This window comes from Apteryx rowi, unplaced genomic scaffold (assembly GCF_003343035.1).
Source record: "Apteryx rowi isolate R43461 unplaced genomic scaffold, aptRow1 scaffold_225, whole genome shotgun sequence".
Lineage (NCBI taxonomy): Eukaryota > Metazoa > Chordata > Aves > Apterygiformes > Apterygidae > Apteryx > Apteryx rowi.
In genome coordinates this window covers 1081714-1097300 of record NW_020448586.1, presented here as the reverse complement: position 1 = coordinate 1097300, position 15587 = coordinate 1081714, and the positions used below count along the sequence as shown (strand labels likewise).

General features: G+C 62.6%; 1 protein-coding gene across 2 annotated transcripts in view; it reads left to right on the top strand.

Annotated features, from left to right (window-relative positions):
- Positions 1–14052, top strand: part of SBK1 (SH3 domain binding kinase 1) — a 24538-nt gene extending 10486 nt beyond the window's left edge. The window contains exons 2-4 of one of the 2 annotated variants that reach the window (XM_026065297.1): positions 11520–11722; positions 12194–12396; positions 13264–14052. In XM_026065297.1, coding sequence (XP_025921082.1) covers positions 11520–11722; positions 12194–12396; positions 13264–14052 — 1195 coding nt within the window. Of the gene's footprint in view, positions 1–11512; positions 11723–12193; positions 12397–13263 lie in introns of those variants that run through there. The other variant, XM_026065296.1, reaches the window with a different exon arrangement.
- Positions 14053–15587: the final 1535 nt, after the last annotated feature.

The following is a 15587-nucleotide window of genomic DNA, read 5'->3' as shown; positions in this document are numbered from 1 at the left end:
GCCCGGGGGCCGGCGAGCGGCGGTGGGAGGCCGAGGCCACGGCGGAGGCCGGGCGCTGCTCTCCGCGCCCCTCGGCGCTGGGGCCACCCGCGACACGAAGCCTGGGACCCCGCCGCGCTCCGGCTCTTGGCCCGGCTGGACTCGGGAAGGGGTGCGCAGGGGCCGTTTGCTGGATATTCACGTCCGTGCTTAATCCGCCCCGGCCAAGCGAGTGGGTCTGGGGGCTGCCCTGCGGCGCTGGGGGATGCGCCCGCCGGGGGTGCCGAGGCGGTTGAGCGGCAGAGCAGAGGTGAGGCAGCTGCCTTCGCCGGGACGCCCCCTCCGAGGCGCCCCAAGCAGAGCTGCGGCTCGGGGGGCTTGAAGAACCCCTTCCCGGGGGCGATGGGCGGAGAGAGCAGGTTTTGGAGGGAGGCGAAGGGGGGCCCTCGTGCCACTTGGCGGAAGCTGGTGATGGGAGCGGTGAGGCAGGATGCACAGGTCCCGCGCCGGCACCCTCGCCCCCGGCCAGGAGCTCCGGGGCGGGCGGCTCGGAGGGCGTGGGGGGGACCCGCAAGCTCCGCTCACACCATCGGCAGCACAAGGGCTGGGGAGCAGCGTCCCCGCACGGCTGCGCTGCTGCAGAGGCAGGATCCGTGCCGTTACGGAAAGGAGCCCCCGCTGCGCGGCCGGGCGGGCGGCGAGGAGAGCCGAGGAGCCCGGGCACCCGCAGCGCACGAGGGGCCGCGCAGGTGCCTCTCGCGGCATTTGTCTTTGCAGATCCCAAAGGCGAGATGCTGCCGGCGCTGATGGAAGAGTTTTAGGAGGGAGATGATGACAGGCTGATGAAAACCAATCAAACAATGAAGTAATCATAAATCCCCGGCGCCGGCGGCAAGGCTCGGCGAACGCGGGAGGAGCTGGAGGATGAAGTAGCGGAGGTACTAACAAAGCTGTGCCATTGATCATGAAAAATCCTGGGAAGGCAAAGCGCTGAAAGGCAGCCAATGTCCTATCATCTGGTTTTGTTCTTTTTCTTTTTTTTTAAAAGAGGGAAAAAAAAAAAAGTGCCATGCTAAACCCTGAGCTTGGAAACAAGGGCAGGGAAAACAGGAACAAAAGCTCCAGGCAAGCAGCGTTCAGGGCACCGAGAAGGTTGGAGCAGGAGAGGAGGGGGGCGGTTTCCCAGGAGAGAGGATGCGTCTCGCCTCTCGTGAGCCCTGCGCGAGAGCCGTCAGGGGAGCGAGCAGGGACGACTGCTTATTTGTTCTGCCCAAAATCTCTTGGAGAGGCCGTCAACGAGACCCAAGCCACCGGGCTGAAAGGCCAAAGAAGCTTGTCGTGGCTGATGAGAGATGGATTTCTCGCCAAAGGGGATCTACAGATGGGCATAACGGGGCCGGACTCTGCCCGCAGCTGCGGTGCCTTCTGGAGGAGGGAGCCGGCGCCCAGCTGGGAGCGCCCACACTTCCTCGCGTTTCTCGGCGCCGGGGAGCCCATCCTGATTTCATGTTTGATACTGGGCCGTTTGCGTTGGCCCAGGCAAGAAGCTGGTATGGGAAACTCTGGATAATGGGAAATTCAACAACACTGTGCAAACGTCTGCAGAGAAGTGTCCAAGGGGTCCCTGCCGTCCTCTGTCCACTGCTGGGCACCGGGACTGGGAGCACTGGGTAGTCACCGGCGCTGCAGTGGAGCTGCCTGCTTTTTGGCCTGCTCCGGTGCTGTTTTAGACGTGTGGTGCAGGCACTGAAGTGCTCTTCCCAGTGCCTTCCCTCCCATAACGGAGCCAATGGGAAAAGAAAAACACAACTCTTGGAAAAATGGATGAAAGGTGTGGTGTTTCATGGGGGAGCTGGGAAACTCCCTGCTGCGGGATTGTCAAGGGGAGCGCGATTCTGAAACACTGAGACGCTCCGGCGGCAGAGGAAGGGACAGCCGTGGGCTGCGACGTGGCCGCTGAACAGGCGTTCAGGCAGTCGGGGTTCAGGTTCTGGCACTGCCGTCAGCTTCTTGTACAGTTTGGAGCTGTTGCTGCTCCCTTTCGACACGGGGAAAATGCGCCTCTTGCTTCCCTTCCTTGCAGGGTCTTGGGCAGGTTCTCTCCACGAATTACCTGAGTCCAGCTGTGCCAGAAGCCAAGGCGAAGAGAGCACGCCTTGTGATACTGCTCAGGATTTTCAAGGATGGTTGCCCCAAATGCTCAGGCCACCAGTGGTCGTCGTTTGGGGCAAGGAAGAAGTATCGCTCCATGAGAAGCAGGAAGACAAGGAGGCCCTGCATCATTCATTGCTTCTTTGGGTGGTGGTTGCTCCTTCCCTTGAGCTGCAAGATGCATGATTAGATGGAGTGTCCCCAAAATCCACATCTACATCTACAGTTGCTGCTGGATTTCCATGTGCTGTGCACTACAAGCCTTCTCGCAGCGATCTGTGGCTACCTGTCATGCTGCTGTCAGCCAAGCAGGACGTGGCTGATGATAGTTTTTTGAGCGGGTTTGGGTGGCTCCGTCGTCACTGCTGCCCAGTGAGTTAGCTCCCATCCTCGCTTCCCGCGCGGGTTTTGCAGGGGCTGCTACGCTCCTGGCTGTGGCCACGTTTACACCACGCATGCTTTTGGCCTTGGGACCTGTTAGGCAGCCGTCACTGCCTGGTTTTGGGGATGGACCATCCAGCCCAGGCGAAGGGCCGGCTGGATGTGCCGCATGCAAACAGCATGTTTGCCGCGGTCGGTGGCGGTTCAGGACCCCCGAATGGCAGCAGGTTGCAATGCAGGGAAAATGGAGGGGCCCAGGGCCGGGGGCACTAGCTTAGACATGGTCTTATTATTTTTCTTCCCTGTTGTGCCACAGGCCGTTTTTGTGACCTTGGGCAAGTCGCTTCTGGCTGCACCTGCGTAGCTGCCGTTCCTTGAAATATCCCTGACTCCAGCAAAAGCAGGCTGAGCAGCTCGGCTCGGCGGTCGCAGGGTAACCTCTCCCCTTCCCTCGCCAGCTCCGAGTGGAGCAGGACCCTTACGCTGCCGGGCCGCGCGCCCGGGAGATGTCTGCCCTCCTCCCCTGCCCGCGGGGACAAGGCAGCCTCGTTCGCGAAGGTGCCTTTGTGAGCCCTCCGTGGCCGCCGGCTTGGCGGCTCCCCCGGGAAGCGGTGCTAATAATGCCGCTCCGGCTCATCCCGGCACTGCGATCGTGTCGGAGCCGCGAGGAGATGGGATGTTCTCGTAATGGGGTCAGATGAGAGCCGTTGGAGGGAGGTTCTGGAGGCCAGAAGCTGCTTCACGCTGCCTCCTTTGGTCCCCAGCAGCTCCTGCAGCGCCTTGGGAGAGGGTTTTGGTAACACCATGCTTGCACCCCATCCAGTCCCCACGTCCGCTTTGAATTCGCCCCATCTGGGGAGGCTGGTCCTCAGCTCCCTGCTCTGGTGGTGGAAACTCTGCTCCGATGCCCAGAGGCACCTGCATCGCCAGCGGCCTCCACCCGGCTCCGCCTGGGCTAGGTGTCACCCGCTAACTCCACTGCAGGATGCTCGCTGGGACGGTAAGAGAGGCCCGACCACGGCGAGGCCAGCGCCTGCCCGCCGCGCTCGGCGTCGGGGCGGAGGCACGCCAGCAGGAGCACGGGCTTGCTGGAAGCTTTCCTGCTCTCCGAGCTGCAGCTGCTCTTCCCTCAGGTCCAGTTGTCGGGTTTGTCGGTCCAGCGGTTTTCACGAGCGCCAAGTTCATACAGACGTACAGACGAAATGCGTTTACGGGGCCTTGCTCCCTGTTGCCCTTGTGCTGAAGGAGATGATCGGTTTTATCGGCTTGCCCTGGTTCTCCGGCACGGCGTGCGCGTTCGGCCGTGCTCCGGGCGCTCGGCTCGCGGGCACATCTGGGGTGCTAGGAGCTGCACGGGCTCGAGGCAGAGTGGAAACCGTGCGGATTGCTCAAGGTCACCCAGGCGGCCTCTGGCAGAGCGTTCGACTAGGCTGGCAAATTTGTGGAGCTGTTGTGCTGCCGCGGCTCTTTTTTTGAGCTCCGTCTCCTGCCCTCCGTCACCGCAGGGTGCAAAGCGCCAAGGACACTGCCAGCTTTGCCCAGCCCGCGCTCAGCACCCTCCCCGAGGCGCTGAGCACACCGCAGTGGGCAGGCACGGCTCCGGTTTGCTGAGGCTGGTACGTTCCCCTACGTATTCCCAGCGGCCGTGAGCAGAGAGCTGCTGTCTCAGCCATGATCACGGGGTAAAGAGCAGCTTGAGGGTCCACAAACCCTCCCGGACAGGCAGCGTCTCCGGCAGCGATGGCAAAGTCATGGCTTGGCCTTTATTTTTGGATGAGGTCGTGCCGCTTTCCGTGGCCGCGGCGGTCGAGCCACATTGAGCACAGAGCGCTGCAAAATGGTTTCTAGGTCTTGCTGCCTGCCCCCGTTCCTGTGCCGGGGAGCGCAGCGCTTGCTCTGAAATGACTTTGGCAGCTCAGCTCGTAGTTAAAGAGTGATACAGAGCGGAAGGGTTTTGAAGCCTCTTGGTGTAGGGTCCCCCCCTTCTGCTGGTGGCCCACGGGAACAGGGCACCTTGTGCTCCAGGCTTGTGCCTGTGGCTGCGGACCTGGTGCTCTGGCAGACAGCAAGGGCATGTGGCTGGGTTGGCTGCCTGCTTTTCCGGTAGCTCCATCCCCTTCCAAAATGGGCTCTGGAAGTGCTTCCCCTCTTCCCTGGGGCCAGCGGCGAGGCAGAGCTGAGTGCTGGAAGAGGAGCAGTGGCCAGCTGGGGACCTGAAAGCCTGTGAGCTTGGAGCACGGCTTGGAGGGCAAGCGGTGGAGGTGGTGGCTGAGAGTCCCAGCATGAGCCCTCTCTTGGGTTCAGGATGAGGTCCATGAAGACCTGCAGCAGCTCCTCCACTGAAGCCAGGAGGAGGCGGTGGTGGTGTCTCCTCTGGAGCTGCTGCAGCTACTGAGGGCTGAGGCTGCTCGTTCTCCACCACCAGGCATCGGGGCAGGCTCGCCTTTGGTGCTGCGGCGTGTTTTTGGAGGGGGCAGCATCAATCCTGCCCCAGGGTCGCCCCGGGACCGGGTTTCTCACCAGGCCAGTGCGGGTGGATCCGGACAGGGGCGGTAGCCGTGTCCTGCAGCGCGGCGCGGGCTCTCCTCCGCTGCTGGGGAGCTCCGGCTGACTGAGGAAGCGATGGCCCCGGAGGGAGCAGGGCACCATGGGGCAGCGCCGGGCCTCCAGGTTCTGCTCCCGGCTGCGCCTCGTCGCGCGGCGCCAGCGGCCGCTTCCTTTCTTTGTGCCTCAGTTTCCTCCGTCTGGGAAACGAGGACGCCGTGACCTCCCCTCCTTTCCCGAGGCCGCTCGCGGCAGCGCTCCCAAGGTGCTGGGGCCTGCGGCGTGCCGGGGAACGGCAGAGGACTCTGCTATTCGCTGGTAGCTAATTTAATCCGTGCCACAATTAATGAATACCCGGAGGATTTGGGTGCAGGGAAAAAACCTGAAGCTCTGCAAAAACCAAGCGCTGCAGCCAGGCCGGCTGCACGGGTATAGCAGCGTGTGCGTCGCCCCGGCCCCGCTGCCCGCTATTTTTAATTTCCCCCCCTCTCTAAAGAGAAATCCGTCTCTCTACAGACTCCAACAATAGCTCTGACCCATGGGGGCTTTTTGTTTTTCCTTTTTGTTTTGTTTTCCCCTTCCTCTTCCCTTTCCGTCTTGCCCCAGAGCAGCTTGGAGTCGGAGCCGGGCTGGATCTGCCTTTTGCCCCGTTCTCCGGCTGGCCCGGCTGAGACACGCAGAGCTCCGGCTGCTCATCTGCCTTTCCGTTTTCCTCCCTTCGCCACCTCTCCGGTGGTGGGGACGGGACGCAGGCGCCCGCGTGGGCCCCCGGGGAGGCGGCGCCCTCCGAGCCAGCCCGGCCGGCCCCTCGCCGGGCGTTTCGGCGCGCCGCCTTGTTGCAGCGAGCTGGGCATCGAGCTCGGCCCCGAATCCTTTCACTCCATTTAATAACTGCGTTGTTTTTCTGACCTCTGGTTCTCTGCCTGTGGCTGGAGGGTTGGTTTTTTCTTTTCTTTTCTTCCTTCCCCTCTTAATTTCCAAGCAGCCACTTCAGCAGCACCCGCCTCGGCCGGGCGCCCGGGGCCGCTCTCCTCGCCTGGCCTCTGCTCTCCTCGATTTGCCGCTAATGAGTTGCCAATTACTTCTTGGCAGCGCTGGTGTACGCGGGGCTCCTTGCACCTCGCCGTAAAGCGTGCCGTGTGCGCCGTGTGCGCCGTGCGGCGTGGCTTGCCCGGCCGGGAGATCAGCCCGCCGGCCGCGGGGCTCCTTGCCGATGGGCTCGTGCCGTCGGCGAAATCCCGGAGCCCAGGAAGGTTTGGGGAGAGGAGAGGCAGCTGCTGACGGGAGACGGAGTGGCTGTCTATAAATACGCGGCACGGAGCGAGGAAGAAGTGGGTGGATTATCCTCCTTCCTCAATGAGATAAACGCTCCTTAAGCTTAAACAGAGAACAATTTTCGGCTGAATAGTAGGGGAAAAAGCTTCGGGACACGGCGGTGACGGCACGAGCTGCCAGCAGGGCCGCGTGGGGCCGCGGCACCGTTGCCTCCCGCTTGCAGCACCCGGGGGTGCAGGGGGCCGCGCCGGCGTGGCGGGCGCAGGAGGTGGCGGAGGACGGGATCTCCTTCCCGCTGCGCTTCCCTCCGAGCTGAGGCTTCTCAGCGAGTTATTCCTTGCAAAGCCAGTCCGAAGGTGTCCCCAGCTTGTGGCGTGGGCTCCCCGTGTCCCGCGGCGTTCGTGGTCGTAGAGAGCCAGGTGGAAATTTTCTGTTTTTTTTCCCCCGGGAACGGCTTTGGCTCTGTGGTCCTAGTAATCCCGATAGCTGCGTGCCCTTTGCTTGCCGCGCTCTCCGTTCCCGCTGCGAGCGTTTGCCGGGAGGCAGGAGCCCCCGTCGCGCCCCATTGCTGCGCGGGCCGGCTGAAGCGGAGCACGGCCGAGCCCTGGCTGTGGAGCTGAAGGTCGGCATCTCCGTCCCCCTTCCGCTGGGGCCGGCCCGCGCTCGGGAGCCTCTGCCCTTCCCTCCCGAGCTCCCTTTCCAAGCTCTTTTTATGGCTCCTGTCAGCTGGGCAGAGAAAGGTCAGTGCAGCTCGGAGAGATTTCTGATCTGGAACAAGAACAAATGCTTGTAAAAGCTCCTTGGAGAAGAAACCTGGAGGAAAAAAAATCGGGATAAAGCCCTTATCTTTTGCGATGGCTTCAAAATGGAATTAAACCCAGGCGGCTGAATGGGGCCTGGGAGATGGCGAGACTGGCTGGAGCTGGTGGTGGTAGCCGGGCCCCTGGCAGCACCCGTGGGTGCCCAGGCAAGGGCCGCGGGAGCCGAGGGTCCCTGCCCCCCTGCCGCCTCCTCGCCCTGGCTCTCCATGAAGCTCTGCTGGAGCCTCCTCTGGGTTTCTGAGGAATTTTATCTAATCCAAATATCTCCTGCGGTGTGTTTCCATCTCAGTGCATTGGCAAACTCGAGCAGGAGGCTGCGGCGGGGGGATTTTTTTTCCGCTCTGCTCTGCTCCCGGCTGCCTTGTGACATTGCATTTAGTTCAGCCGGGTGCTGGGGCCAGAAGAGCCGCTGGAGACCGAAGCGTTGCAACAGGGAGCCCAGGGCGCCTGGGCCCCACAGCCGGGAGCGAGCGCGCGCCGGCTCAGCGGCCGGTAACGTGGGACAGGTCCCTGGGAGGCTCTTGCAAAGGCAGGTCCTACCCCGTTAGTGAAGAGAAAAGGCCAAACAGAGGGGTGGAAGCAAGGGAGGCGTTGTGCCTGCGTGTGGCAAAGGACACTCGTTTTTGATGGGACCGTTTCTCTATTCCGGTCACATGTGTGCGAAACCGGAAAGGAGCTTTCTGCAAAACAGCTGAGAAAAACCCAACAAGCAGTAGGGAGCTGAAGCCAGATTTAGCCAAGGGAAAAAGCAAATGCTCCTTGACTTAGAGAGATCTTTAAACAGTAGGCAGCTCTTCCATTTCCTCTCTCCTCTATCTCACAGGCATTAAAAAAAAAAAAAAAAACCTTTGCTGACTTGAATAATTGTATTTCAACACAGGTTAATTAACAGACATTGACAAGCATGATTGTAAATTCAAGTGTAGACATAATTCTTCTTGTAGGATACCGGGAGCTGTTTTTAGTCATGCATCCATTTAGCTTCTGCACTAATCCACCTCCACCTCCAATAACAAGACACTAAAATGGTGCTTCTCTTTAGGAAGGCCAATAAAACACTATGGAGATGAGCTGCTTTGAAGATCTTATGAGTCAAGCTGATACATTTTTGGAACATCATGATGTTTAAGTTCCTTTTCTATTTTCTGCCCAACTTCCCAGGAGGAAAAGCATTATAAAATCGAGACCTACTGTGGGATGAGAGACAGCATGCAAAATGTTAGTAGTTGAAAGAAACGAGGGGCACTTGGGGCTCAGGCTTACCCGAGTTGGAGAACGTGTGAGAAGGTCTCCCTGGTCTTGTGCTTCAGGGCATGAGCTGCTGAAACACCTGGCTGAGGAGGACGTCACCCTTGGGGCAGAGCATCGCCCCGCTAGGTGCTTTACGGGTGCTCAGCATCTTTCCTTGAAGTCTCTGGCACTGTTTTCTCCTGGAGACAGATGGACCGTTTGCTTTGTGCCACAGCAGCAGTTCCTGTGGTGGTTCCTACTTGGGATTCATCACCGAGTCCAGCAATGGAAAAGCCCTTTTAGCGCTCTGGCCCTGCCAGCCAGCGCCGGCTTGTGCCCCGCGTCTCCCCGTGGCATTGCAATGTCCCAAGCACGCGGGGCTCCACCTCTTTCCCCCCAGTTTTCTGTGCATGCTGAGGTTTAGCTCAATGCTCCTTAATTTCATTGCTTCAGCTCCTACCTGCTGGATACCCTCCAGCCTGTCTCTTTGCTGGCGCTCCGGGCACGGCTGCGGGTGTCACCCGCTGGCCCTCTCTACCTCGGCGTCCCTGCCGGAAAGGGGAGAGCTGCGCCGCGGCGGCCCTCAGCCCGTGGAGCCTCCTGCAACCGGCTGCCCCTGCCGCAGCCCTCTCCGAGGTTTGCCGGCTGCGACCCCCCACGCGGGAGTCCCGGAGACGCGCGCCTTCGGTGCAGCCACGGAGCGGGCCCCTTGCCTCCCGCTCAGCCCAGCGCGGCTGCCGGAGGCGCCAAAGCCGAGCGCGCGCCCTTTGCTCGCGCTGCCTGCTTTCGCTTCGGTAGCTGAGCTCTCGGCCCGGGGCCCGGCGCCGTTCCTGTCCGAGGGGCCCCGTTTGTATCTGAGGCAAGGGGAATTAATTTTGAGTGGTTTGGGGTTTTTTTTGCATGAGACGCCACATTAAAACCCTAAATATATAATGGCTCCCTCTCTGCTGTTATCCCATGATTTTTGTCAATCTGTTACAAAATAAAAAGCAGTCAGCTTCATCGGGGAAGATACATTCTTTGCAAACATCGCCGGAGCACCGAGCACTCGTGTCCCCCCGGCCTTTCAGGGCTTGTTTCTCCAGGGCACCTTGAGCAAGCGCTGGTGCCGGTGCCGAGTGCGGCGTGAGCCGGCACCGGACAGTTTTGCTCTGCTTTGTGCACGCGCCTGAACAGCGGGATGGGTCAGAGGAGGAGCAGGCTCCGGCTACACGCTCTTTTGGGATGAGGGAAAGCAGCGCGGCTCCCCGAGCAGAGGCCGAGGGGACCCTGGCGTGGTTTTGCTGCAGCTCCGGTGTGGTGGGTGAGCCCGAGCTCGGATGTCTTTGCACTGTGGTCCCTGCGCTTCTGCTCGAAGACTGAGGAGGGAGAAACCTGCAGAAGCCGTAGCAGACGCACGGGAGCCTGGAGCCCCTCTCCTCATCGTGTTTCCTGTGCCGAAAGCAGACCTGGGATGGATTTGGGCGAGTGTTGTGCTAGCCTCCCCCCCCGGCGCTGGGGCATTTCTGGGACAGCAGTGCGTGCGCACGCACTGATCGCCTTTAAAGGAAACGCAGTTCTGCATCAGAACCTGCTCTGCTGCAACGCGGCGCTGGGCTGGGGCTGGGCGCGGGGCACCGTGGCGCTGCCGCTCGCTGCGGTGTATTGGAGCGGCTCGCAGGGGCAGCGCGGCCGGCGACCTGGCGGGCCGGTTCGGTAGCTCGCTGGGCTTTCCCCGTCCATGCGGACCCGTCTCCCGGGCAGGCTGGGGGGGGGAAGGAGCTCGCTGGGCTCCTGGGGTGCCGCGGGCTCCGGGGCGTCTCTGCCGAAGGCCCTGCGCTCCTCGGGGAGCCGATGCGCTTGCAGGGCAGGGGCTTGCGACTGTGTTGGAGGCAGCTCAGCGCAGTCCGGCTCCATCCTGCTCCTCGCTCCCTCTCGGTGAAAACCTCCTGGCACAGCAGGGTGTTTTGCTGTTTAAGACTCTGCACACTGGCTGCTTTTCATCTTGCGCTTGCCACTGTGCAAAGGCTCCCCGGGCTCCATCAGCTCTGCCTTTGTGTGCTGCGATCTCCTGGCTGTCAGAGCCTGTCTTGGGCCCGGCACATCCGCGCTCACCCACCTGCCCCTTCAGGAAGCATCTGCAAGCGGGAGCTGGGGCTCAGCCCTGAGAACCAGAGCTGCTTTGGCTTCCAAGGGCAAAAAAAAAAACAAAAAAAATCAAACCGGGAGAAACGCTGGTGGTTTGTCACGAGCGAGGAACACGGGTGGGTTTTGTCTGCGTGCTGCTGGCTCTGCAGATGCCCTCTGCATCGGCGAGACCAGCCCTTTGGTAGGGGAGAGCCGAGTCGGTGCCGATAGGTGTTCGCAGCTATATAATGGAGCGATTAACTGCAGAGCCATAGCTTCGCCTCGGCGGGGCAGCGGGCGCCCGCGGGGCTGCCCCCCCCCCCCGTCACCCCAGCACCCTGAACATGCCCCGTGCTTTCGGGCGCTGCCCTCCATCCTTGCGCCGGCTGCAGAGCAAACGCTGGGAGGGTAATTTGCTCCGCCAAGCAGGCACAGCATGCACGGCGCTGGGGGCTTCTCGGCACCTATGAGCCTCTGCTCTGGTCCCGGGCGGCTGCTGGGAATGGAACAGGGCTGAGGAAATGGGTGTGTGTGGGTGTGTGTGGGTGGGTGGCTGGGTGTGGGCACACGCACACCCCTGTCCTCCTGGCTATAATCAGTGTGAGCAGCGGCATGGCTCGGCCGTGCCCTAAGCCCTCGCCTGCTGCTTTGCCCGCTGAATCCCCCCAGCCTCAGAGGGCCACGTTCAGCCACGATGCCCGGCCCATCAGTGCCTGGCACAGTCGCAGTCTCTGGAAATGCTGGAGCTGCCTTTCCAAACTGGTTGACGGGCCGGAGGGGCTGGCAAATGGCAGGGAAGCAGCAGCGAGATATCAAGAGAGGAGCTGGCACTAAGCAGACACCGGGGCATTGCTCCGTGCCACCCGCGGGAGCCCAGCACCCGCTTCCACAGCTTTACGGTACCCAGCCCTGTGCCCGCCAAGGCCACCTGCCTCCAGATGGGGCTGGTGGCCCGGCACATGCTAGGGGAGCTCTGGGGACGGGTTGGCCTCATGTCCCCCGCAGAGATCATGACATGTCTCTACCTTGCAGCACAACCATGAGTGCGGGTTCGATTGAGCAGGAGCCGTCGCGCAAGCTGGCCTGCTGCGGGGTGCCCCTCATCACCGAAGACATGCAGTCGCTGGCCATCCGCACCCTCTCGGGCACCGACATCAACAAGCACTACGACCTCATCCGCGAGCTCGGCAAGGGCACCTACGGCAAGGTGGACCTGGTGTCCCACAAAAGCACAGGTGAGGCACAGGGACGCGGCCGTGGCGCGCGGAGGAGGGAGCGGGGAGGAGGCTGCCTGCCTGCGCCGTCTCGGGCCAGCGCAGCAGCCGCAGTCGTGGGGCTTCGTACACCCTCGCTGGACGCGGAGGGGTTGCACCCGGGTCTGTGGGTTTACCGCTCCCCAGTTCGGCAGGGTGACTGAGCACTGGAACGGGTTGCCCAGAGAGGTTGTGGAGTCTCCMTCCTTGGAGATATTCAACAGCTGTCTGGACAGGGTCCTGGGCAACATGCTCTAGGTGACCCTGCTTTAGCAGCGGCATGGACTAGATGATCTCCAGAGGTCCCTTCCAACCTCAACCCTCCTGTGATTCTGTGAGCTGTGTGTCAGCTCCCATCCCGGCGGGTGCCCAGGGCAGATGCCTTTGCCTCTCAGCAGTGCCCTGTGCAGAGCCTGGGTGCTGACACCCACGCCGGCCCTCTCCTCACCGCAGGCACCAAGATGGCCCTCAAGTTTGTGAACAAGAGCAAGACGAAGCTGAAGAACTTCCTGCGCGAGTTCAGCATCACCAACACGCTCTCCTCCAGCCCCTTCATCATCAAGGTCTTTGACGTGGTCTTTGAGACGGAGGACTGCTACGTCTTTGCTCAGGAGTATGCCCCCGGCGGGGACCTCTTCGACATCATCCCCCCCCAGGTGGGAGCCTCCTGCTCGAGGCATTTTGGGGTCCCTGGGTGGGCACAAGGGCTCAGTGTCCCCAGGGCGTAGAGCTCTGCGAGGTGCCAAGCCGGGGCATGGGGTAAAGGTGCAGAGTCCCCTCACCAAGCCTGCCTTGGTGCCGCCGGGAGCCTTTGCAGGAGGTGATGCATCACTGCATGGTCAGCCCCGAGCGGAGCTCCAGCACCCAGAGCTGGGCCCGCGACCCATAACCATGTCTCCTGGTGGCTTAGCCCCGCTGCAGGGCGCGATGGGGTGTTTCTCTCTGGCCAGGAATCTCTCCTTCCCTTGAAAGAGAAGGGGCAAGGAAAGAAGAGAAGAAAGAGAAGGGGCGGGCTGGAAAACTGAATGAGGAAAAAAAGAAGTCCTACAGACCGAGAAGGAGAGACACAGAGAGAACACCCCAAAGAAAATCAGACCTAATTGAATTGGAAGTGTAATGAAATCTTAATGGAAAAGGAATAAAGGGAAATATGATTACTCAGTGTCAGCTGGCAGTGCGGCGCAGGGGAGAGATGGGCTCCGAGCACGCGGGGGGAGCCCGTGGGATGCCCGTGGCACAGGGGCGTAGGTACCCCTGGTCCCATGGTGCCTGCCCCTTACGGCTCTGACCCTGCCAGGGGGACACGGTCCCCGCTCATGGCCTGTCCCTACCTGGGGGAAGCTGTTGCTCATGGAGCTGAGGAGAGAAATGGGGAGTAAAGACAGCCCAGAAGTGGCTCCCCCAGCTCCTCCTGCCCAGAGCAAAGGGCCAGTGGCCTCGATAGCCACCGCTGGGCTCCCGGGAGCTGGGGGATCGTGGTGGCAGGGTGTCTGCTAACGCTCTCCGTGTCCCACCGCCCGCAGGTGGGGCTCCCCGAGGACATGGTGAAACGGTGCGTGCAGCAGCTGGGCCTGGCCCTGGACTACATGCACAGCAAGAACCTGGTGCACCGCGACATCAAGCCGGAGAACGTGCTGCTCTTCGACCGTGACTGCCGCCGCGTCAAACTGGCCGACTTCGGCATGACCCGCAAGGTGGGCTGCCGGGTCAAGCGCATCAGCGGCACCATCCCCTACACGGCGCCCGAGGTGTGCCAAGCCGGCCGGGCGGAGGGCTTCACCGTGGACACCAGCATCGACGTGTGGGCTTTCGGGGTGCTCATCTTCTGCGTCCTCACCGGCAACTTCCCCTGGGAGGCGGCCTCGGCCTCAGACACCTTCTTCGAGGAGTTTGTGCGGTGGCAGAAGGGGCGCTTGGCGGGTCTGCCCTCGCAGTGGCGCCGCTTCACGGACAACGCCCTGCGCATGTTCCAGCGCCTGCTGGCCCTGGACCCCGAGAAGCGCTGCCCCATCAAAGAGGTCTTCTACTTCATCAAGTACGACCTGATGTCCGAGGTGCGCCGCCGGCCCTCCTACCGCTCCCGCAAGCACGCCGGAGACAAGCTCGCGGCCGGCCCCCACCGCCACGAGACGCCCAGCTCCTGCACCCCCACGCCGCTCAAGAGGACCATCCTGACCGAAGGGAGCGGCCCCCGGCTCTCCAGCTCCGAGCCGGGCGCGTCCTCCCCGGGGACGACGAGCAGGACAGACGGACGTCAGGACAAAGGCAAAGGGCAGATGGTCCTGGCCACAGCAATAGAGATCTGTGTCTGATGGCGACGGGGGCGGCACGCGGCTCCCTCACCGCGCGGCTCCGCTCCGGGCGGCCTGCGGATATGATGTCAGCCTGTCCCTTCGCCCTGCCTCCTGCAGGGAGAGGGATAGCGCAGGGTTTTATTTTTGGTTACGGTAGGAAAAGGGACCGGGATTCATGTCTCCCAGAGCAAAAAAAAAAAAAAAGGAAAAAAAAAAAGGAAAAAAAAAAGAGGAAAAAAACCAAAACTGGTTGCACTCGACCGCACGGAGGATGCTGATCTCTCCAGCCACCGTGGGCAAGGCCAGGCCGTGGGCAGCGAAGGTGGCGCTGGGAGCCCGGCTGCGGGCCACCGGGCGCCTGCCGGGGAGGACGCTCACCGCTCCTGTGCCCCGCCGGGCCGGGAAGGCTGCGGCCATGCAACCATGTGTCTCCGGCCCTCCCGCCGAGGAGGGCTGGACCGAGCTCCTCCCCGTGGTGGCGTGGGGACGGCTCACCAAGTAATAATAATTAATAATAATATAATAATAATAACAATAAGGAGCAGGGGAGGCGAGCTGGGGTGGGAGGGAGGGGGAGGCGGGGGTGCTGGCTGGGGGGGGGCCATGTGGCGGGGGTCGCGGGTCACCTCGAGGCCTTGGCACCCCCGGGGGACGGAGCCCTGCCCCTGCGGCCGCCCGCGAGAGTGGGGCAGGCCCGAGGGCAGGGGAGAGCCTGGGGGGGGGGGGCCGCCACGGCCGGGCTGGCCGGCGGCGTGCCGGCAGCGAAGGAAGGCTAATGACCCCCAGTCCGTGGAGGAGGCCTTTGGAGAGGCTCGAGCGCGCGGTGGTTTTACCCCTTCCGCCCACCGGCGCCTGCCCCGGGAGGGGAGGCCGAGGCGGGCGCTAAGCCTGGCCGCGGTAGCACCTGGCCTGGCCTGGCCGGCCCGGYGGCCCTCGCCCCGGGCTGGCTCCCCGCGCGGCAGGCTCTGCCCGCCCGGCGGCCGAGCGCTGGCAGCCATCGATGTAGCAAGCGTCAATGTGTTGTGTGTCCTTGTGCGTCGGCCAGCTGCACCCGGCTGGCACCTCACTGTCCCCCATGCCCCCGCCCCACGGGAGAGCTGGGCACCAGCCCCAAATCAGGGATGGCAGCAGCCGGGGGGGGAAGCAGTTGCCTCCGCACCGGGGCCCAGGGGCTCCTCGCTGCTGTAGGGCTCGGAGGGTTTTGCTGGTGGCCGCAGTGCCAGGTGGTGGTGGCAGTTTGGGGCGACTGGCCCCGCGGCGAGGGCTGCGGGCAGCGCGGCCCGGTGCGGCGCCAGGTCCCGCCCGGAGCTCAGTATGGCCCGAGGCATCCTGACCCAGTGGGAGGCTCGGGAGCCAGCGGCCGGCAGCAAAGCCCGGAGCTGCTGGCACCGCTGTGGCGGCGGCCACAGGCCGGCGTCCCCTGGTGCCCCCGGGCCCGCGTGCCCGCGCCTCTGCGGAGGACGGGGTCGGAGCTGTAAGGCCCTGGGCGGATTCGCAGACCTTGGTGTAGACGGTGACTAGAAATCATGGTGGTAGCCACATCTCCAGGGCTG